This window comes from Hippopotamus amphibius, chromosome 7 (genome assembly GCF_030028045.1).
Source record: "Hippopotamus amphibius kiboko isolate mHipAmp2 chromosome 7, mHipAmp2.hap2, whole genome shotgun sequence".
NCBI classification, from domain to species: domain Eukaryota; kingdom Metazoa; phylum Chordata; class Mammalia; order Artiodactyla; family Hippopotamidae; genus Hippopotamus; species Hippopotamus amphibius.
In genome coordinates this window covers 21,423,396-21,446,361 of record NC_080192.1, presented here as the reverse complement: position 1 = coordinate 21,446,361, position 22,966 = coordinate 21,423,396, and the positions used below count along the sequence as shown (strand labels likewise).

Sequence of the window (22,966 nt, the reverse complement as noted above, 5' to 3'; positions counted from 1 at the left end):
TCTCACCCTGCACAAAAATAACTTTAAAATGGATTAAAAAAGACAAATGTAAGAACAAAACCCATAAAACTTCTATAGTAAAACATAGGCATTTGTACATTATTCTTAGTAATTATTTGGCATTATTCTTAGTAATATTTTTTTGGATATGTCTCCTCAGGCAAGAGAAACTAAAGCAAAAATAAACAATGAGACTATATCAAACTAAAAAGCTTTTGCACAGTGAAGGAAATTATCAATAAATGAAAAGGCCACCTTATCTGTAAATGATATATCCAATAAAGGGTTAAAACAGAAAATAAAGAGCTCATACAACTCAACATCAAACAAAACAAAAACAAAAACCAATTAAAAAATGGTCAGAAGATCTGAATAGGTATTTTTACAAAGCAGGCAGACAAATGGCCAGAAGACACCTGAAAAGATGCTCAACATCACTAATTATGAGGGAAATGCAAATCAATGAGATATCACCTCATACCTGTAAGAATGGCTATTATCAGAAAGACCACAAATAAGTATTAGCGAGGGTACGTAGAAAAGGGAATCCTCATGCACTGTTGGTGGAACTGTAAATGGGTACAGCCACAATGAAAAACAGTAGGGAGGTTACTCAAAAAATTAAAAAAGGAACTATCATACAATCCAGCAATTCCACTCCTGCGTATTCATCCAAAGAAAACTGAAACACTAATTATAAAAGATATATGCACCTCTATGTTCACTGCAGCATTATTTACAATAGCCAAGATATAGAAGCAAGCTAAGTGCTCATCAATGGGATATTACTCAGCCATAAAATAGATACAGAGAATAAACAGGTTGTTGCCAGAGGGGAGAGGAGCAGAGGAAGAAAAATAGGTGAGGGAGATTAAATGGTATAAACTGCCATTTGCAAAATAAATAAGTCATGGCTATGAAATGCATAACGTGGGGAATACAGTCAAAAATTATGTAATATCACTGAACCGAGAAAGATGGTTCACTAGGCTTATCGTGGTGATCATTTTGAAATATATAGAAACATTGAATCACTATGCTGTGTAATGTAGTGTTGTAGGTCAATTTTACTTCAAAAACAAACAACTGAACTCACAGAAAAGAGATCAGATTTGTGGTTACCAGATGGTGGAGGGAGGGGGAATTGGATGCAGGCAGTCAAAAGCTACAAACTTCCAGTTATGTGATAAATAACACTAGGGATGCAATGTACAACATGATAAATATAATTAAAACTGCTGTATGTTATATATGAAAGTTGTTAAGAGAGTAAATCCTAAGTTCTCATCACAAAGAAAAAAAACTTTTTTCGATTCTTTAATTTTGTATGCATCTCATATGATGGATGTCCACTAAACTTACTGTGGTAATCATTTCATGATGTACATACGCCAAATTATTATGCTATATACCTTTAACTTATTCAGTGCTGTACGACTTCAGCACAATTATATCTCAATAAAACTGGAAGAAAAAAATGACGGTAAAACATGTTGATAATGTGTACCCTTGATATGACAATAAAAATGGCACTTCACTTTTGTGGTCTTCTTGCCAAAAACCCATAACCCATCCTAATTATGACAAAAACATTAGACAAATCCTGTTTGAGAGACACTGAACAAAATATCTGACCAATACTACTCAAAACTCTCAAGGTCATCAAACACAAGTAAAGTATGAGAAACTCTCACAGCCTAGAGGAGCCTAAAAAGACATGATGACTAAATATAATGTGGTATTCTGTGGGTTCTTGGAACAGAAAAAGGACATTAGGTAAAAAACTAAGGAAGTCTGGATAAAATATGGGCTATAGTTCATAATAATTTATAAACATTGATCCATTAATTGCAATAAATGTACCATACTAATGTAACACGTTAATAATACAGGAGATGGGATATGTGATGCATGAAAACTCTCTGTACTATCTTTACAACTTTTCTACAAATCTAAAAGTATTCTAATATAAAAATCTTCTTTAAGAGATCATTGAGCTGCATATGGAAGGTTTATCTCAATAAAAAGTTATTACAACAAAAGTGTTAATTGTGTTTCCATATGCTAGCAACAAACAATCAGAAACTGAAAATTTTAGAGTACCATTTATATTAGTATAACGAGTTTGAAATTTTTAGGGATAAATCTGACAGGGTATATAAGACATATACTGAAAACTACAAAATATTGCTGAGAGAAATTAAACAAGACAATTAAATGGAGAAATAAAACATGTAGCAGATGAGAAGACAGTATTGTTAAGATGTCAATTCTCCCCAAACAGATTTATAGTTTCCAAACAAATATCCAGCAGGCTTTTTGGTAGGAATGACAAGCTGATTCTAAAATTTATATGAAAATGCAAAAGACCTGGAAAGTCAAAATGACTTCGAAAATGATCAATCAAGTTGGAGGCCTTGTATCACCAATTTCAAGACTTATTTAAAAGCTATAGTAATCAACATAGTCTGGTATTGGTGTAAAGATAGACAAATGATCAATGGAACAAAATAGTCCTGAAATAGATCCAAGTTTGTACTCAGCTGATTTTCAACAAAGGTACAAAATCATTTCAATGAGAAGAAGATGATATTTTCAATAAATTGTGTTAGAGCAATTGTATAGCCATATGCAAAGAGAGAGAGAAAAAAAAGAACCTTCACACTTACCTCACACCACAAATAACAAATTAACTCTAAATGGATCACAGACTAAAATCTAAGAACAGAAACTATAAAACTTCAGTAAGAAAATACAGGAGAAAATCTCGGTGACTTTGAGCTTGCCAAAGATTTCTACAATACAACAAAAACTGCACAAATCAAAAAAGAAAAACTCAGGCACTTCCCTGGTGGTCCAGTGTTTAAGACTCTGCGCTCCCAATACAGGGGGCCCAGGTTCAAACCCTGGTCAGGGAACTAGATCATGCATGCCGCAACTAAGAGCCCACATGCCACAACTAAAAGAGCCTACATGCTCCAACTAAAAAGATCCGCAACAAAGATCTCGTACATGGCAATGAAGATCCTGCATGCCACAACTAAGACCCTGTGCAGCTAAATTAATTAATTAATTAATATTTAAAGAAAAAAATCAATAAATTTTACTTTATCAAAATTAAAAATGCTGTGCATCAAAAGATACTGTTTTTAAAGAACAAGCCACAGCCAGGCAGAAAATATTTATAAAACATATGTATGAAAAAGGACTTGGATCTACAATATATAAACAACTCTTACAACTCAAAAATAAGACATCCTTGGGAGGTCCCTGGTGGTCCAGTGGTCAAGACTCCATGCTTCCAATGCAGGGGGTGTGGGTTCGATCCCTGATCAGGGAACTAAGATCCCACAGGCCATGTGGTGCAGTCAAAAAATCAAAAAAAAAAAAAAGTTTAAAAATAAGACATCCCATTAATATAATAGGTAAAAGATTTAAACACACCCTCAAACAAAAGAAGGCATACAGATGGTGGATAAGCACACTGAAAGATGTACAAATCACCAGTCAATAGGAAACTGCAAATTAAAAACCACAATCAGATACCACTACTTATCCACTAAAACGGGTAAAATTTAGAAGACTGACTATACCGGGTGTTGGTGAAGATATGGAGTAATTGGAATTCTCACACACTTGCTGGTGAGAATATAAAACATACACTTTGGAACCACTTTGGAAAGCTGTTTAGCAGTTTCTTAAAAAGTTATATATGTCACAGGGAATTCCCTGGCAGTCCCGTAGTTAGGACTCCATGCTCTCACTGCCGACAGCCAGAGTTCAACCCCTGGTCTGGGAACTAAAATCCCACAAGCTGTGAGGTGTGGCCAAAAAAGTTAAAAAAAAAAAAAAAGCTATACATGTCAGGAATTCCCTGGAGGTCCAATGGACGCGGCGCTTTCTCTGCCAGGGCCCAGGTTCAATCCTTGGTCAGGGAACTAAGATCCCACAAGCTGTGTGGCATGGCCAAAAAAAAAGTTATTATATGTACCCACATATAACCCAACCATTCTACTCCTACATATTTATCCAAGAGAAATGAAAAGCCTATATCCTCACAAAACTTATACATGAATATTCATAGCAGCTTTATTTGTAATAGCGCAAAACTAGAAACAACCCAAATGACCATCAACAGGTGAATGGATAAACAAGTGTGGCATAGACACAATGGAATATAATCAGCAATAAGAGAGATTGCATAAAACAAAATAGATTAATTGCAAAATAATTAGGCTGAGGGAAAAAAGCCAGAAAAAATATACTATATGATTAGTTTATATGAAATATTGGAAAATGCAAATTAATCTAAGTGAAAAAAAGTAGATCACATAATAATAATAGGTAAGGCAGGAGGGGAAGATGGAGATTACAAAGGAGGGTGAGGAAATGTTTAAGAGCATATGTGAAAATTTCATCAAACTGTACACCTTTAATATGTGCAGTTTACTGCATATAAATCAATTATATTTCAATAGAGCTGTTTAAATCAGATATTTATATAAATATAAAAATTTACATATAGATACATATAAATTTTAAAAACTGATTATATAAGATTGGTTGATTTTCTTTACTTGCATATTACAAAAAAGCCAAACAAGCTCTGTAAAGTAAACGTGTGGGTGTGTATCTTTTAATAAAAAAGAATGGACTAGTTAACTTAACAAAATACAAGGAAATAAGAATTACTAAGGTATTTGCACCCTGGCTTTTTGAAAACCACACCACTGCATTTGTCATCTAGCGATATTAGAAGCAATTTTAAGCCAAGTAAAAAAAAAAAACTGAGCAGAGCCATAGGAAGCATTCATACAAGCAAAGAATATAAAATAATTTTAGAATTTTAGCACCTGGAAAGTTCCTCTAATCCAAAGTCCTCATTTTATAGCAGAGAATGGGAAGCCTACAGAGGTTAAGTCCACTGTTCAAGGTCACACCAAGGCAGAGCAAAGATTATAGTCAAATTTGTACAATTTTAACTTAAAAGGTATTTTAGGATCAATTACTATTCTATTATCATACTGATCAATTTTTAATCCAACAATATTTACTGAACATTTACTAGGCATTATAGGAAGCTGTGGCAATTCTCACCCCCAAGGAACTTTCAATGTCAATTTGTGAGGCTTATTATATATCTAAGGAATAAATTTTTTTAATGAAACCTATACTTTTAATGGAACAAGGATCAAGGTAGGCTCATAATAAACTCCTTTTTTTTTTTTTTTGAGTATTCTCAATTTGCAGAGTTTATTTGGCTTGGTTATTTTTGTAATATTGCATGTAAAGAAAAATCAACCTTATCTAACCAGTTTTTCCACATAAACATTTAAAGAATGGAAAGGCTGCAAACTGTCAGCCTGTGAGCTGTGTTTTGCCCACAAACATGTTTTATCTGGCCTGCACAGTATTTTTAAAAACCTAAGTATGTGGCTACATTTAAAATGGGTAGTCCTCACATTAAAATCTGGGTTTCTGAATTTTGTTGAAATATCAGAAAACGTGACACAATTAGGCATACATGCTTCATGGCAAAAAACTGAGCTCTGATTAAGCTCTTGGGTAACTTAGACAAATAAGACATAATTACTGCTTTCAAAGACCTCATGGTTTATTATTAGAGGCAATCACATAAAAAAATTACTGTAGTATGTTACAGTCTTACTATGTGCCAGGCAGCGTGTGACAGATATTACAATAAAAATGAGACTAGGATAAGACAGAAGAGGGAAGAGGTCACCAATTCTGTTAAAAAGCACACAGCTTTGGAAAGGCTTCATGGAGGAGGCAGCACTTCAGCCATGTTTTTAAGAATAAGTTTTTGCTAGGTAAATAGGGCAGAGGAGGACATTTCAGACAAGCAGCAGCATGTTCAAGGTTATAGGATCATATACAGCCAGCACAGATGAAGTATAAGACTTCAGATAGTTTGAAAAGAAATTACATGCTTCGAAAGACAGAGAGCAGCCAGATCATGAGGAACTCTTGTATCTCATGCCAAGGAATGTGGGTTTCATCCTACACATCAGTATTGTTCCCACAGTGCCCCTCAGGAGACTGCTCATGATTCAACCCGGGTGGGAGAAGAAATAAAAAGGGAAAGGATATGACAGCTGACCCCCACCCCCAATCCTTGATTCAACAAGAGGAGCTCTACAATTCTATGCAGTAAAGTACTACTTTAATACTTCTTTGGACAAAAAATTCTACTGTTATAAACCAAAAAAAAAATTTTTTTAAAGCTTGAACATGAGCTATTAAAAAATATATACCAAGAGAAATTAAATAAGATTAGTATTTTGGAAAGATCCCTCTGGTAACAGTTTCAAGGATGCAATAAAGAAGTATGAGACCAGAAAGAAATGAAAATACTTAGTTCCAACATCTGCAAAAAATGATGAGTTAAATCTGGGTAGTGACAGTAGAGATATTCAAATCTTATTGATATCTACTTTGTGCCAAGTAATCTGCTATGTGCTATGTTCAGGATAAAAAAGATAAATTCAAGAGTTATTTAAATAGAAAGGGATCATGACTGATTAAAATGAGAAGGTTAGGAAGAAAAAGGAATTAAGCTTGGTAGGTGACGAATACATGCACAGACAGCTGTAATTTAAACTTAGAATAAAATCATAATACCTCACCTTCAATGAACTAAACACAAACCAGGCAAAAAAGGAAAGGTTAAGGAGGTGTAATCTAGACAAAGTAAAAATTTACAGCTATGACTGTACTTCAGAAGCAAAGGTACCAGAGAATTTGCTAGAGGTATATACAAAATCAAAACCATTTTTCAATGCCATCAGAAACAATAAAAGTACTTAACTACCAATATCTTACAATCTCAAAGGTTTTCCTAACGGTCTATCAAAAGTTAAAGCTTGGAATTATTCCTTGGCACTTCTGGTTGAGATCCAGATAACGAAATGATGGCATGGAATCAAGAATATTGGAAAGCAGACAAGAATACTGGAAAACAATATTTAGGTCATCATACCTACACAATTGCTATCTAACACATGGCCAACAAGTGTATCAACTGTTCCATTACTCCTACAGTAAGTATGTAATGAGTTGCCCAATTCTGTTCATGGTTAGTTTTTAATTACTAACTTCTTAGAAGACTTTTAGAGTTCAACGTATTTAAGTGTATAAATTTCCCAAGCATGAAAAGCGTTCAAAGATACGAGTTTCTAGGTTTTTCATTGAGACCTAAGCTGAAAGAAATTTAGCACTATTTCCATGAATCTGGTTTTATATCATAATTTCTTTCCTTGATGATGATTTTTAAAGGGGAGCAGGAGAGAGGAGAAGAAAAGAATGGGGTGGGAGCCCTTACATTCTTCAAAAATGAATCCTATTTTCAGTGCTGTTCATGAGAGTTATTGCAATCTCTTTGATAAAGATTATAATCAACATTAAGTATACAAAACAAACTCTTTAATTCCTTCAGTGAATTGATCAAAACATCTTCTATCAAAAGAGCCTTCATACCTCATTAATTACATTAGACTATGATGCCTAACCCATTGAAGAGTAGATAATGCTAATTACTATTTCCAAATAGCTGACCACAAATTATAAAACTCGCTCAGACAACATCAGAAAGAACTGGTTATAACTTTAAGTGCATTGCCAAACCTTATATATTAGAAGACATTCTAAGAGAAGAATTGCATGTGCCTATAGCTACACAGTAAAACAAACAAACATGAAATTGGTGTCTGACTAAAACAGGAAGAATCAGAAAATATTCTCAAAGTATCTCTGTGTGGGACATAGTAAGTGCTTGCATTTACAGAAAGAAAAAAAAAGGGGGCAGGGGGGAATAGAAGCATTACCTGAGGGCAGAAAATTCAGACAAAAGGTCCCTACTTCTGGTGAAAGCAAGTAGTCAGATGCCAGGGTTTCTTAGACTCCTCTGGTACTCATTTGGGTGATTATGAAATTCACAGCACACCAATCTCCACCACAGCCAGCAGGGATCGCTGCAGGGAATGGGTACACAGGGGACACAGAAGGGAGCAAGTTTAAGGGAAGGAAGAGGAAAGGAATGATATGATAAAAATATTTAGCTGTGATGCACTTTAAAGAAAATACAGTTGTACTTCACACTGGATTAACTGAAGGCAAATGCTGCTTAAATTCTAAGATAAAATAATCATTTACGATTTTCTTCATTCTCTCTACCACTGGTAGGCACTACTACCGTATTAAATCAATATTTTTAAAATTTTATATTAAAAATAATATTTAACAAAAATGACACAGCTATTTTGTACAAAAGTTATACAAAGACTGAACTGAACAATTCAACATTAAATAAAACCAATTAGGACAAGCACTCGAAAAGACAAGCAACCTACAAATACAAATTGTCAAAATTTTAACTGCCAAAAGGCCCAGTTAAAACTATAATCCTCATTTCATTTACTAAAGAGTAAAGTTACCTACGAAAAATAACCCACAAACCGAAAAGATCCAGCAAAAACTATATCTATATACTCAAAAGTAAACTGGAGAACTACAGTATCAGAAGAAAGTTTTAATTTAAATTTTTTGGATATGAAGCAAATTTTTAATCCTGCCAAAAATGTATTCAGCTTTATGAATACATGTATTTATACCTTATGTATTCTATGAAGGCCAAAGTAGTATAAATCTATTTCTCAATCAGCTGAAAATGTTTCTGAACAACTACTATGTACCACAGTACTGTGGCAGATGCTAAAGATACAATGGTGAACAACACAAGTACAGTCACTGCCCTCAGAATTCAAAGCCTATCAGGGTTATTCTGCCCTTAAAGAGATGACAATCTATGGAACTAATAAACATGAAGCTTTTGTTTTAATAAACAGACAACAATAGAGGAAAACAACATGATGCTATGACAGCAGTGGCAAAAAGGAGCCAGAGATTCCTCTCTTAATGGTATTTTTGGGTAGAAAAAAGTATATTATACACATAGCTAAAATTAAGTCTTAAAAGATAGACTAATATGGAGATTCAAAATTTATACACAACATTCTCTTTGGCTGGGAGAAGTCTCAAAATAAGTCAATGAATTATGAGACAAACCAAGAGTAAGTCTAATGCCTAAAAAACAAACAATAAATTACCATATCTTGAATCATATTTGCTCAGCTCTTAATTTTGTTTTAACAACTTGGTCTTGATATAACTGCTCATATTTCAGTAATGGAAATAGTCATAAAGTCTTTCACTTCTAACTTACATTCAATCTGAGCTGATACCAACTTGTAAATACCAATATTTAATAGAAACATTAAATTACTCATCCTAAGTAATGTAACATGCATCTGCCCTCTTAGCACAGTAGTAGGCAGCGGGTCAGCCTCATAATCTAATGTAACATGCAGATTTTAAAATATGTAAACTGATGAGATCAACTTACTAAGGAAACGTTTAGGCTGGAAACTGCAGTATTAAGGCAAAGTGTAATATTGCAAAAAGTGATATTGCAAAAAAATTATGTAAGTATAAATGAAATGAATGGAGAAATTGTCCTTCTCCAACTTTAAAGAACTGCTGAGTCAAAAGACTGTTTCCCCAGCTTCAAAGGACTGTAAAGTCAAAGGATTCCTAAGTAATAAAAGAATCTCCAAAGGGATATTGCAGCAGGATTATAAAACACTATAAAAGAGTAATAAGGGGAATGCTGAAAACTAAAAGAAAAGCAAACTGTTAGGTGGGAACAACAGCCTGAACAGGCAGTATAGAATAATCAAATTATAAGGGTGCTGGATCAATGAGTTAACCACTCAACAGTATCTGTTAAACCTTGGGAAAGTCAAAAACCTCAATGTTTTAATAACTTCCTTCTAGGAGACAGGAACAAACACCTCTGATTCTAGGATGATAGTATTACAACATCCAATAGACCAAGCATCCAATCTCCTTTTTACCTTAAGTTTTCAAATCAATCTCCTGAAAGTAACTTTTCCAAGAATAAATATCTGGTGGTAGTTGTAAATTAATGTGAAAGAAATGGGCACCTTGCTCAATTTCAGATGCTTCTACATAGTGTACTTAATAGAAAAAAAGAAAAATCCACCTCCTAAAATTCAACTCATAATTCGCTTTTCTGTAATTATCTATTGCATAAGCCAAAGGATAACCACACACAAAAAAACACTTACATTGTTGCCAGACTATAAGAGGTGCAGTCTAAATTAGCTTACAAATAAAAGGGATCTCCATTTAGATATTTAATAGGCATCCAAATTAATGTATCCAGAGTCAAACTCCTGATCTTCTTCCATAAGCCTGCTACTCCTGCATATCTTCTCCAACTTAATTAACAACTCCATCTTGTCAGTTGCTTATGTCAAAGTCATCCATAACTGTTTTCTTTCTCAATCCACATCTAATCTCTCAGCAAATCCTGTGGCTCTCTGCCTTCAAAATACATTTAGAACCTGACTCTGTATCTCAACAACTCCACTGCATCCACCTAGCTCCAAGCCAATATTTTTCTCATCTGGGTTGTCAACACTTTTCACTGGGCTCCTGCTTCTGCCCTTGCCCTCCTATTATTTATTTTCCACTTGGCTGAAGAGTGATTAATGGCTCAAAGCCTTCCAGTGGCTTCCAATCTCACTCAGGGTAAAAACCAAAGTCACAACAAGGTCCCACAAGATCTGGCCCTTGTTTTCTCTTTGATCTCATCTTCCTCTACCCACCTCACGCCTCACCCCACTTCACCTATACTGGTGGCCTTGATATATTTGCCAAAAAATAACAAGTAAGCTTCCCCTTCTGGATCTTTGCATTTGTTCCTACCCCCACTTTCAGGTCTCTCCTCAAATAGCTTCTCAAGCCTTCTTCATCACTATATTTAAAATTGCAAACTTTGTCCCCACCTCCTTGCACTTCCTCTCCCCTTTCTCTGTATGTTTTTTTTTTTTCCTTTCCTTCCTTTTCTTTCTTTCTTTTTTTTTTTTTTAATATTTACTTATTTATATTTATTTGGCTGCAATGGCTCTTAGTTGCAGTACACGGGATCTTCGTTGTAGCATATGGGATCTCTTGCTGTGGAGCTTCAGCTTCTCTCTTGTTGTGGTTCTTGGTCTCCAGGGTGTGCAGGTTCAGTAGTTGCAGCACTCAGTCTTAGCTGCTCCGTGACATGTGGGATCTTCCCGGACCAGGGACTGGACTCGCGTTCCATGCATTGGCAGGCAGATTCTTAACCACTGCGCCAACAGGGAAGTTCTGGTCTCCTAATCTTTTTTCTTTCTTTTATTTTGGTCTCCTAATCTTGATGAGCTTCTCTGGTCCCCCCTTTTCTTTTTTTTTTAATTTTTTGATCGGGTCGCACAGCATGTGGGATCTTAGTTCCCTGACCAAGGATCGAATCCGTGTCCCCTGCATTGCAAGGTGGATTCTTTACCACTGGACCATCAGGGAAGTACCTCTGTGTTATTTTTTTCAATAGTACTTATCACAAATTGATATAACGTACTTCACTTATTCATTTAATTACTCTCAGCCTTCTCTGATTAAAATGTAAACTCCATTGAGAGCAGGGATTTTTGCGTCAGGACTATGGATCAGTACCTGGTACAAAGTAGCACTGTAGTAAATATTTGCTAAATAAATAACTACTATACCTAGTGTCAGAATCAGTATTATTGGAGATTATTTTTAAAAGAATACAGTCAATTTAAGTAACCAAAAATTACTTCAAAAAATCCCCAAACTTATAAAATTAAATTTATTTATAATCCTAAAAGGTAGTATTTAATGCACTCTTCTCCCAGTTGCCTCATCCAAGTAAACCAAATCTCACAAATTTCATATGGCAGTATAGTTCTAGAAATAGGTTACATTTAGTGATCCTATTCATGTTTCTTATGCCAGAATGGGAATCACTGAAATTTTCCAAGAGCTCAGACCGTGTATCTCTAATGCCCAGTGCTCAATAACCTGGTACACATAAACTCTCAAAAATTATTTACTGAACTTTAAAAGTGAAAAATGTAAATAATTAGTCTATCAATAATTATACGAAATTATAATTTGAAAAAATAATTTCTGACACTCTAAATAACCTATGTTGTATTTCTTTTTAAGAATGTCCAATACAGGAACAATTATAGACCCAGTAGTATTCATCTCCAATTACATTCACCTTAACTTCTCTTCAGCAATGCACTTTCATGGCCTTTTCTGATACTTTGCCCTAAAATCTTAAACTTTAACATATTTGACGCTTTCAGACAAAACATCCAATCCTTCCAGTTCTCTCATTTGTTCTTCTCAACTGCTCTTCTACCCTATAAAATTTCCAATCCTTTGATTTCCAATGCTTTTCTCCTCAGGCTACCATTGGCTGCCCCATCCCTCTTCTATCTTTATACAGCCCAAGCCATTCCATCAATACACTGTGAGGCACTCTAACCTCACTTTATTTTGCCATTCAGTCACAAGATCATGCAAAGCTCAACCCTTTCTAATCTCCTTAACAAATACTCCAAATGTTGAACAATCTTTTCTGGCCACCCTCCTCTTCTACTTGTTCCTTCCCCTTTGTTTAGGAAGCATGTGTTGTTGAGCTGTCAAGTAGCTTCTCTTACTTATTAGATCCTTGGAGCTGGCCTGTATCCAGGCCCTTCCCAAATCTGTTTCTCCAACCTTCCCATACATGCTGTGGGATATTGATATCCTTCTACATTACTTTTCTACTTAGGTTAATCAGAGCCCCTCTATAGACTCTGTTTCCACCCCAGACAATTGCTCCTGAACCATGGACTCCAAACCAAACTGATAACCATGCACCTTTAGTGATCATATCCCTCTTTTGTCAGGAATTCTTTATTAGCAGTCACCTCTTGGGATGAAGTTCAATTTCAATTTCTTAACATAGCAAATGAGGCCCTCTGAAATCTAATTTAGTTCAGTGCCTATTAAAGACACCACATGGAGCAGCAAGCCTGACTCAAAATACTTTTCCCCATGACCATATTTTTGCTGTATAACCCTTTGCCATTGCTAATTGATCCATGGATAAACAGAACAGGGCCAAACAGATGTTCTCTTTCAGGAATCTGAAACTTGACAGTAAAGATTAGATTGGGAGTTGTGAGAGATGAGACAACACCCTAAAGCAGTGGTTCTCAACCAGGAGCAATTTTGCCTTCCAGAGGACATTTGGCGACGTCTGGAGACATTTTTTCATTGTCAAGACTGTGGGAGTGCTATTGGCATCTAGTAGGTGGAGACAAGAGATGCTGCTAAAATCCTACAATGCACAGAGCAGCCCTTCACAACAAAGAATTGTCTTGTCCAAACGTCAATAGTGCTGAGGTTCAAGAAGTCTTCCAATGAGGCCCTAGTTGGCTAGTTCCAGATTCTGTGACCCACCCCAACAGCTTTTCTGTTATATTTCCCTTTTTTTTTTTTTCCTTTTTTAACCTAAGTTAAACAGAACAGGTTTTTGTTGTTTGCAGACAATATAATCTTAACCGGCACAGTACCCTAGTTCAATAATCTGACACACATGAGTATATTTTAAATCAGCTTCTCAATCTCAAAACTATTGACACATAGGCCACATAACTCGTATTGTGGGGGACTGGGCTGTGCACTGTAGGATGTTTAGCAGCATCCCTGGCCTCTACCCACTAGTTACCACCCCCACGCCGCCCCCCACCCCCCACCAAGTTATGAAAATCAGAAGTGTCTCCAGACATTGCCAAACATCCCCTGAGAGGAAAATCACCCATGTTTGATCACTATTGCTTAAAACTATACAAAAACTGTACCCAGGTGTGGTGTATGTCTGTCCTGAAACTCCCACTCCCCAGAAAACCTTGTGCCCAGCATAACATGCCGTGAGTCAAAGGGAGAGCAGGGGAGCATGTGTATCTGAATCTTCCCCAACTCTTTTCAGGTCTTGGCTTAAATGCACCCCATCTTTGAGCTTCTATTCCCCCACCCCCACCTTTGCTAGAACACACATGTACACATACCATAATAACAGGTAATGAGGCCTTGAGCTGAAAGGTAGCTCCTGCTCTTATTTCCTTTCTTACACTTGTTCTAACTTTTCTTTAGAGCTTTCCATTTCCTTGTGAAAAAATACTCTCCTAGAGAAGCCTTCAAAACATATTTTGTGCCAGTTATAGTATGAAAGATCAGAGTAAATTCTCCTTTCTCCTTCAAAGGCTTTTCCTGTTTCACTTCTCTTAAAATGTAACTACTCCAACCCCCATATCCTACACGCCCCTGCACACACGCACACGTGCACATACGCACACGTGCACACACTCCCCCCCCATCTCCCCCCAACTCTTCCTCTTCAATCTCAGATCTGTTCCAAGTTCACAAACTGTTTTTATTAACAATGAAAGAGATGCTTGGGGGACTTTCCTGGTGGCACATCAGTTAAGAATCTGTCTGCCAGTGCAAGGGACACGGGTTCAATCCCTGGTCTGGAAAGATCCCACATGCCGCAGAGCAACTAAGCCTTTGCGCCACAACTACTGAGCCTGCGCTCTAGAGCTGGTGTGCCACACTACTGAGCACGCATGCTGCAACTACCGAAGCCCACATGCCTAGAGCCCGTTTGCTCTGAAACAAGAGAAACCACCACATTGAGAAGCCTGCGCACCGCAACCCGCTCACCACAACTAGAGAAAGCCCGCGCGCGGCAACAAAGACCCAATGCAGTCAAATATATATATATAAAATAAAAAAAGAAAGAGATGCTTGGAAAACAAACTAAACAATTAGGCAAGGAACAAGTATATAGATTTACATTTCTCAAACAGTTCAGCATTTGCTTAAAGCATTTGTTAATCTTTTAAGAATAATTTCCACTTTTCCAATATACCAGTTTCTTAAGCCCCTATATCTGAGTAACACTGGTTTTAATCTTACAATTTCACCATACTTCAATCGCAAGATTCAGACTAAGCACTCTCTTTCTCCTATTGGTTCCAAGGTAGTCTTCCTTCCTGGAAGACCCCTTACATGAGGGGTCATTTTCCTAGTCCTTCCTTTCCAGGACATCAAGGGCACCACATTTATTCAATGATTCAATTGCCCATTATTTCCTAAAACCACAGGAAAACTGGCCATGCCCAATATCTGTGATAATACTGGTGGCTTATAGTCTTGCCTCAGTTAAAAAAAATTAGCAATGTGAGGGAGAGTCCATTCACTGTTGTCATTCATGCATTCATTCAAAAAATAGTTGTTGAGGGGCTTCCTAGGTGGCGCAGTGGTTAAGAATCTGCCTGCCAATGCAGGGCACACGGGTTCGATCCCTGCTCCAGGAATATCCCACATGCCGAGGAGCAACTTACCCCGTGTGCCACAACTATTGAGCCTGCGCTTTAGAGCCTGTGAGCCACAACTATTGAGCCCATGTGCTGCAACTACTGAAGCCCATGCACCTAGAGCCCGTGCCCCACAAGAGAAGCCACGGCAATGAGGAGCCCATGTACCACAACGAAGAGTAGCCCCCACTCACCGCAACTAAAAGAAAGCCCATGCACAGCAAAAAAGACCCAACACAGCCAATAAAATAATAAATAAAAATAAATTAAAAAAAAAAGTCGTTGAATGTCTACGTTATTCTAGACTCAAAAAAAAAAAAAAATCCCTGCCGTCATGGAATTTACATTCAGTGGAGAAGACAAACTGCAAATAAATAAGTATATATTATGACAGATGAGGATGGGTGCCACAGAGAAAAGTACGGTCAGGTAATCCCTCCATTAAGAAGGTGTCATGAGTTCCATTCACTGGCCATAAGAAATGTCTATTATTGGAAGGTAATATGTTCTAAGTATTTCCTATCAAACTGTGTTCCAGATGATTTAGATCAGTATAGGGACATCTTCATTACTGAATAATCTGCAAAATTTAGCTTGACACAGGTAATTTCAAAAGTTCATTCCTACTTGAGTAACTATAACTTAAAACACCTACCTTGTTTCTTCTACTGTCATCCTTTATAAATAACTGTATTTTTCTTGAGATGACAGCAACAGCAGTAAGACTAATATTTTAACCAAGGATATGAATTTGATACTCTTCAGTAACCTGACTTAAGGAAGTTCTGAAATATGAAATAACTGAAAACTCTGTTTCAAAAACTCATCTCAAAAAACCATTACTATTTACAACACAGCTATTAGAAATCATGTAGATTAAAAAGTAATTCTCAAGATTCAATTCTGAATATGTCCGTTTTGTGAAGTAAGCCATTACCTTTACAACTAATTTTTAAGAGTCCTTAGCAACTGGAGTTCTACAAGAGAAACTCTAATGCCCTAAGGCACTCAATGACTAAACAAACTTTTCTCCTATGCATCTAGAACGGAGCTAGCTACATACTATCATATATATTTGGAATGAGGAAATAGAAATTCAAATCATTTTCTGTAAGTCTGAATTTTCTTGGGGAACTGAGTATGAGAAAGGCTGGAGGACCTCTGACAAGTCATATCTTATTTAAATCATAAAAAATAATAATAAAGGTAAAATCTTCCAAAATGAGATAATTCATTATTGGACTATATGGTCAATTTTAAAAGAAACTTTCCAATTAGTGATAATATTAAGAAATGTATACTCATAAATGCTGCTATAATTCGTTATTTTTTTTTAAAAACCCTATATCTCATTCAGTGTTATAAGTGAGGAAAATATTTGCTGAATCATAGAAATGATTTTGTTCCCCAATATATACCACGATTTGGAGAGTCAAGAATTGTTTGTACTACCAAAGTATATCATCACACCCAAGTATTTTCCTAAAATTAGTTAAAATTAATTTTAAACTTCCAGACTAATAAAAAAAGGGTCGTAACCAAGCACTTTGAATTCGCTGTTAACAGCTTGGAAACAAGATCCTACATTTAGCCTGTCTTGAGACAAACATGGAGAAGTCAGGGGCAGTAACAAACTGCCAGCTTTACTGAGTCATGATTCTGACTAAAACCGCGTTATGAAATGGAAAGAATGACAAGTCTTGGGTTTATTACCACAGATGTTGACTCCCTGAATTTATGGATCTTACATTAAAATAAAGCAAAAAAAATCCCCCAAAACAAACAAACAAAAAAACCCCCTGCTTTGTACGAATGATGTGGGGCTAAAATGACTCCAGAAAGACCTTGTCAAAGCTGGTAACTCTGATTATTTACCTAAAACAAATCCTAACTGTGCAAACAGGCACACCCTCTAACACAGCAGACTAGAACGGCGAGGTAGGGTGAGTTCACAACAATAACAAGGTTAACATTTCGGTGAAGAAAAGTCTCAGCCCTAACAAGTCCACACTGCGCCAGCCGCCCTCGGTTAACGGAAGCACTCAGCTCCCAATGGAGGCGAGCAAGACACCCGGCACCTGGGTGACAGACCATCTCCAGCCTCCGCGCAGGACCGCCCGAGAGGGGTCCTCCCGACGCCCCCAGACGCCGCGTCGGGACGATCCCAGCCCGCAGCCTCCCCCGGCAGCCCAATACGCTCCTCCGCAAGCCGGCCGGGAGAGAACCTGTCCAGGGGCGAACCCGTGCGGGGACTGACTCGGGAGGCGAGCCCTGGGCGCAGCGGGCGACGGGAGACCCGGGACCGCGACCTCTGCCCCGACTGTAGCGGGGAGCCCAAGGGTCGCCTCCCGCTCGGCTGCCAGTCCCCGCTGCCCCCGAAGCCGCAGGTTGCCTCTGATACCAACGAGGGCGGAGGCGGGCTGGCGCCCACGCCCAAGGCTCTGACTGACCTGGAGAGGTGCTTCAGGATCTGTTTCTTGATGAGCCCAGCCATGGTGCCAAGGCGGGAGGCGCGGCGCGCTCTCTCCGTTCCTCGCTACCTCCTCTCTTCGCGGCCGTCTCCTCTTTGTCCGGGTTAACCCGGATGGAGGAGAGGCGCCTGAGCACTCACTCCCGGGACAGACCCGAGGCCTCGGCCGAGGCCACAGCCGCCACCGCTGCCGCCAGGGACCCGGAGCATCGCGCTCAGGCAGCCACGGCCGCCGCAGACGCCATCTTGGCTGCAGCATCACCTACGAGACCTGCGGGAGGGCCGAGGCGAGGCGGGGCGGGCGCGGGGCGGGGCAACGCAGGCCCCGGCTGGCTCTTGCTGCCCCGCCTCCCTTGCTGGGACTCCTGCGGAAGTCGTCTGCTGCCTTGATGCTCTTAAGTGCTTTCACGCTCAACCCCAGAATCTTCTTGGGTTTTAGACCTGCATCCCCACGCTCTGGTCTTGTTTCCGTCCCCATTACTGTGTTCTTCGTCCACATCTTACTTCTCTTTTTTCATTTCTCTGTCAGAATTTGCTCCACAAACTGCTCTACTTGCTTTGCTTTCTTTACCTACTCAGCTTTCTTCATTTTCTTGGCGTCAGTTTCTTCTTTGGTTAGATATTCTGCTTTCCCCAGGCTAAATGCTATAATTTGATGTTTCCTCTAGAAATTCTAAGAGAAGTGAAAGTTAATAATGTGTCTTAATAGAATCCAGGACCTGGGAATTAGAAGGCCTAAATTCAAGTCCTGGCCCTAGTGTTTCCTGGCTGTGTTAACCTGGAGAAGATAATTTACTTACTTTTAGCTTCAGATTAATCATCTATGCAATAGATTAATATTAGCCTTACCCAACTCACTAGGTTGTTGTATCTAAAGAAATAAGGATGTAAAATTTCACTTAAAAATTTCTATGTAAAGGAAGGAAATTGTTGAAATAGCAGGGACAACTATTACAGCTCTGCACCTTCACCCCACCCAATCCCAAACCAACATTTTACAGAGGTGAAACTGACCACCCAGTGACATCTAAAAGAGGGGGAAAAATAACACTACATCCAAGGGATATATCAGAAAAATCTATAGATGTGTATGGGGATGTGAGGGGTTAGTTTACACATAGTCCAACACCTGACCCTTTTCAAGCAAGGGAAAGGAGATATATATGGATTGACTATTTACTCACTTAACATTTATAATGTACTATAAATGAGGCACTATTTGAGTAACTAGGTAGCTTAAACAAACAAACAAAACCTGTTCCTGCCAGCAAAGGGTTAACAGCCTCAGATGGAGGGTGAATTCCTAGTGCTAAGACCTTGAGCTCTGTCATTAGACTCTTGTTCAAAGGCTGGCTCAGCCATTTTGTAGCTGTGTAAACTTGGGCAAGTTATTTCAGTCTCAGTCTCAGTTACTTCATCTATTGGAAATAATAGTATCTAACTCACAATTTTGTGAGGATTAAATGAGATTATGCATGTATAGTGTTCAACAAAGTGCCTAGCATATGTCAAGCTCTCAATAATGCTATTATTATCCCTTAGCATAATTGAAAATAGAAGCAAAGTGCTGTGAAAACGCCAGGGATGGAGTGATTCTATCTTGTTTAGTCAGAGATGGATTTACAGTGGAGATATTATTTCGATGGTGAGAGTGTCGGCTTAATGTTAAAAGAACTGTCCCTGAAGTCAGACTTGGATTGGAAACTTCGCTCTGTGGAATTTTAGCTGTGTGATGGTAGGAAAATTATTGAACCTCTCCAGCCCTCTGATGCTATTTACCTTAATGAGGTTGTTGTGAGGATTAACTAAGCTAATGAAGTTTAAGCACTTAGAGAATGCCAGACGCAACAGAATGGTAGCTATCATTAATTCATTAGGTGGAAAAGCACGTTTCAGACAGGTGGAACACAATTATGAAAAAGGATAGAAGTGTCAAAGTTCGTGACTTCTAAATGGCAAGTAGCTTAACGTGCTAGAACAAAATAAGGATTCCTTTTTAAGGTAATAAATATCAAAGAACACTTCAGGTTAATGAGTATAGTTATAGTATCTTTTTCTTGAGAAACCACATGGCAATAATTTCAATTTTACTCTCCTTTGAGAGAACATGTCACAAAACTGCCATAAATTCTATGGTTTATATTTACATTTTTATGAATTGCTGTTTAATTATTAAAGTATGATTTTCAAAAAGTTAAAAACATGACTGTCATACAAATATATAATGAGTGTGCATCAAAGATTTGTTAACTCATTAATGCAGGAACCAACAAGTTAAAGTTAGTTCACTCATTAATGTGACTTAAGACTTGCGAATGTTCATTATGCATTTATATCAGAGTGATCTTTTTAACTTTAAAAATTACACATTGCCAAAATATACAAGTATTTGAAAAGCAATAGTTACATGCTTGAGATTATTTGTACTAAAACCTGGGAGGGGAGAGTGCATGGTGTGAAGGTGAATAGAGTCAGGGCTTTTACTGAACAGTCTGTGCTGAAACTGGCTCATACTGGCTCTTGAGAACCAGTTGTACACATCTCTTCCCAACTCTGTGTTCTGGTGTTTGGTGACTTCAGGAAAGTTTGAAATCAGCTACTGTGACAGTATTTTCACCGCAGAAAATGGTAAACACTACAAATCAGGACTTTTTTTCCTGGAGATCCGGTTGTTAAACATTTACCAGCACACAGTGTAGGATGGGTTGAAGGGCAATGGGATTGCAAATGTATGGACATTATTTCATTGGCAGTGTCAAGGCTTGGAAGACTTCTATAGTGACTGAATTTGGGGAAGATGATCAGATTTCTGATTTAGAAAAATATTTCTGATAATCATACTGGCAGTACAGAGGACAGATGATAATGAGAGGAGAATGGAGACAGGACCCTTGAGAAGGCAACAGCATTACTATTTCTGGGAGAGATAAGGCAGTTATCAGTAAAGATAAACAAACAAACCAAAAAAAAAAAAAAAAGGTTGAGGACAAATTCCAGGGATTAAGTCAAGGACTGGAGTTGAAGGTAATTGAGGTTTTTAGTTTGGGGCACTGGGTAGATATTGGGGCACACCACTAATTGAGACAAGTAATACACATGGACCAAGCAGTTTTGGAGATAAAACTGTTTTGGATTTGTTACCTTTAAGGTTATCTCAGGATGTCTGGATAGGAACATTCAGGGTGCAGTTGGGGGTGGAAATTCTGCTTTAGGATTTATTTGTATTCAATGATAGCTGAAGCCAAGAACAAAAATGATCTTGATCCACAAGCAGGTAAATACAAAGGAGAGCAAAAAGGGAAGCTTAAATGAGAAAGGGCTTATAACCAGGAGAGATACGATGGAAAGAGCATATTTTAAAAGATGAGAGGGGGACTTCCTTTGGTGCAGTGGTTAAGACTGTGCCCCCAATGCAGGGAACCTGGGTTTGATCCCTGGTCTGGGAACTAGATCCCATGTTCTTGCCACAACTAAGGGTTCGAATGCCTCAACTAAGGAGTCCACCTGCCACAAATAAGAGCTGGTGCAACCAAATAAATATTTTTTTAAAAAAGGGATGAAAAAAAAAAAGGGATGAGGGGTGAATAGAAATGATGGTTGCTTTACAATGTAAGATTGATAAAATATTTTTTACATGAGGGATCCTATCAATTTAGCATTGTTAGAGAAAATAGAATGACTAAAAGTGGACATAACTAACTTTGGACTTTGCTTTTTTTTAATTAATTAATTTTTATTGGCTGCGTTGGGTCTTTGTTGCTGGGCATTGGCTTTCTCTAGTTGCAGCGAGCGGGGCTACTCTTTGTTGTGGTGCTTGGGCTTCTCATTGCAGTGGCTTCTCTTATTGTGGAGCTCGGGCTCTAGGTGCTTGGGCTTCAGTAGTTGTGGCATGAGGACTCAGTAGTTGTGGCTCATGGGCTCCAGAGCGCAGGCTCAGTAGTTGTGGCACCCAGGCTTAGTTGCTCCGTGGCATGGGGGTGGGGGGGGTCTCCCCAGACCAGGGCTCAAATCCATGTCCCCTGCAATGGCAGGTGGATTCTTAACCACTGTGCCACCAGGGAAATCCAACTTTGACTTTCAATGACTTTTTGTTTGTTTTTTGTTTTTATTTTTATAAATTTATTTATTTATTTATTGGCTGCATTGGGTCTTCATTGCTGCTCATGGGCTTTCTCTAGTTGCGGTGAGCGGGAGCTACTCTTTGTTGTGGTGCACAGGCTTCTGACTGCTGTGGCTTCTCTTGCTGCAGAGCATGGGCTCTAGGCACATGGGCTCTAGGCACGCGGGCTCAGTAATTGTAGCCTGCGGGCTCTAGAGTGCAGGCTCAGTAGTTGTAGTGCATGGGCTTGATTGCTCCGCAGCATGTGGGATCTTCCTGGACCAGGGATCAAACTCATATCCCCGGCATTGGCAGGCAGATTCTTAACCACTAAGCCACCAGGGAAGTCCCAAGGTGGAATTATTATAGTATTCCGTTTTACAGATGCGGAAACTAAGGTGTAGAGAGGTTAACTAACCTTTCCTAGATATGTAGTGGCAGAGCCAGGATTTGACCCAGGAGTTTGAAGGCAGAGACTTCACTCATTAATTACTATCTTTGGTTTCAATAATAGGACCAACTTCATAAATTGTAAAGGTTAAATGAGTAAATACATGTAAAGCTCTTAGAACAATTTAACCACACACATTAAGCACTGTCTAAGTATTAACCCTTATTTTCATTGCCAATGTTACACAGCCATTTTGTGGCAGGGTCCAGATTCCAATCTAAAATTAATTCTCTTAACCATTACCATATAGAGGAGTGAGCCCAAGACATTAGGGGAACACGTAGGAGGAACACCTAATTTTAGGAAGGGGAACGGAGAAGTAATGTGTCAGATGTGCAGAAGCTTTTTTAGATAAGACGGAAAGCTCCGTCCAGAAGAACAAGCAGACAGGGAAGCCTGTGAGTAAAATAAAGCGAGGCGGTTGATGGAACAGCGTGTTTGTAACAGGGCGGTTGGATTCAACACTCAGAAAGGCAGTGGCAGGTAATGAAGCTGAAGAGTCTTCATGTGAAATTCCATGCTCCGTATGGTTTTGCAACTTATTCTTCAAAAGACGTTACTGTCTGAACTATACTATTCGAACAAACGCCCACCCACAACCTTCCCCCAAACCCCCACAAAGATGGTTCGTTACAGGC

The 22,966-nt window shown here is 38.3% G+C and overlaps 1 protein-coding gene across 2 annotated transcripts in view; it reads right to left on the bottom strand.

Annotated features, from left to right (window-relative positions):
* BLTP3B (bridge-like lipid transfer protein family member 3B) overlaps positions 1-18,039 on the bottom strand; it is a 90,247-nt gene extending 72,208 nt beyond the window's left edge. Inside the window, exons 1-2 of one of the 2 annotated variants that reach the window (XM_057740866.1) lie at positions 17,759-18,039; positions 7,845-7,991 (exon numbers count right to left, since the gene is read on the bottom strand). Coding sequence is in view for 1 of the 2 variants with exons in the window: in XM_057740865.1 (XP_057596848.1) it covers positions 17,759-17,802 (44 nt within the window). In the remaining variant the exon portion in view is untranslated. The remainder of the gene's footprint in view (positions 1-7,844; positions 7,992-17,758) is intronic. The other variant, XM_057740865.1, reaches the window with a different exon arrangement.
* Between the last annotated feature and the right edge of the window lie 4,927 nt (positions 18,040-22,966).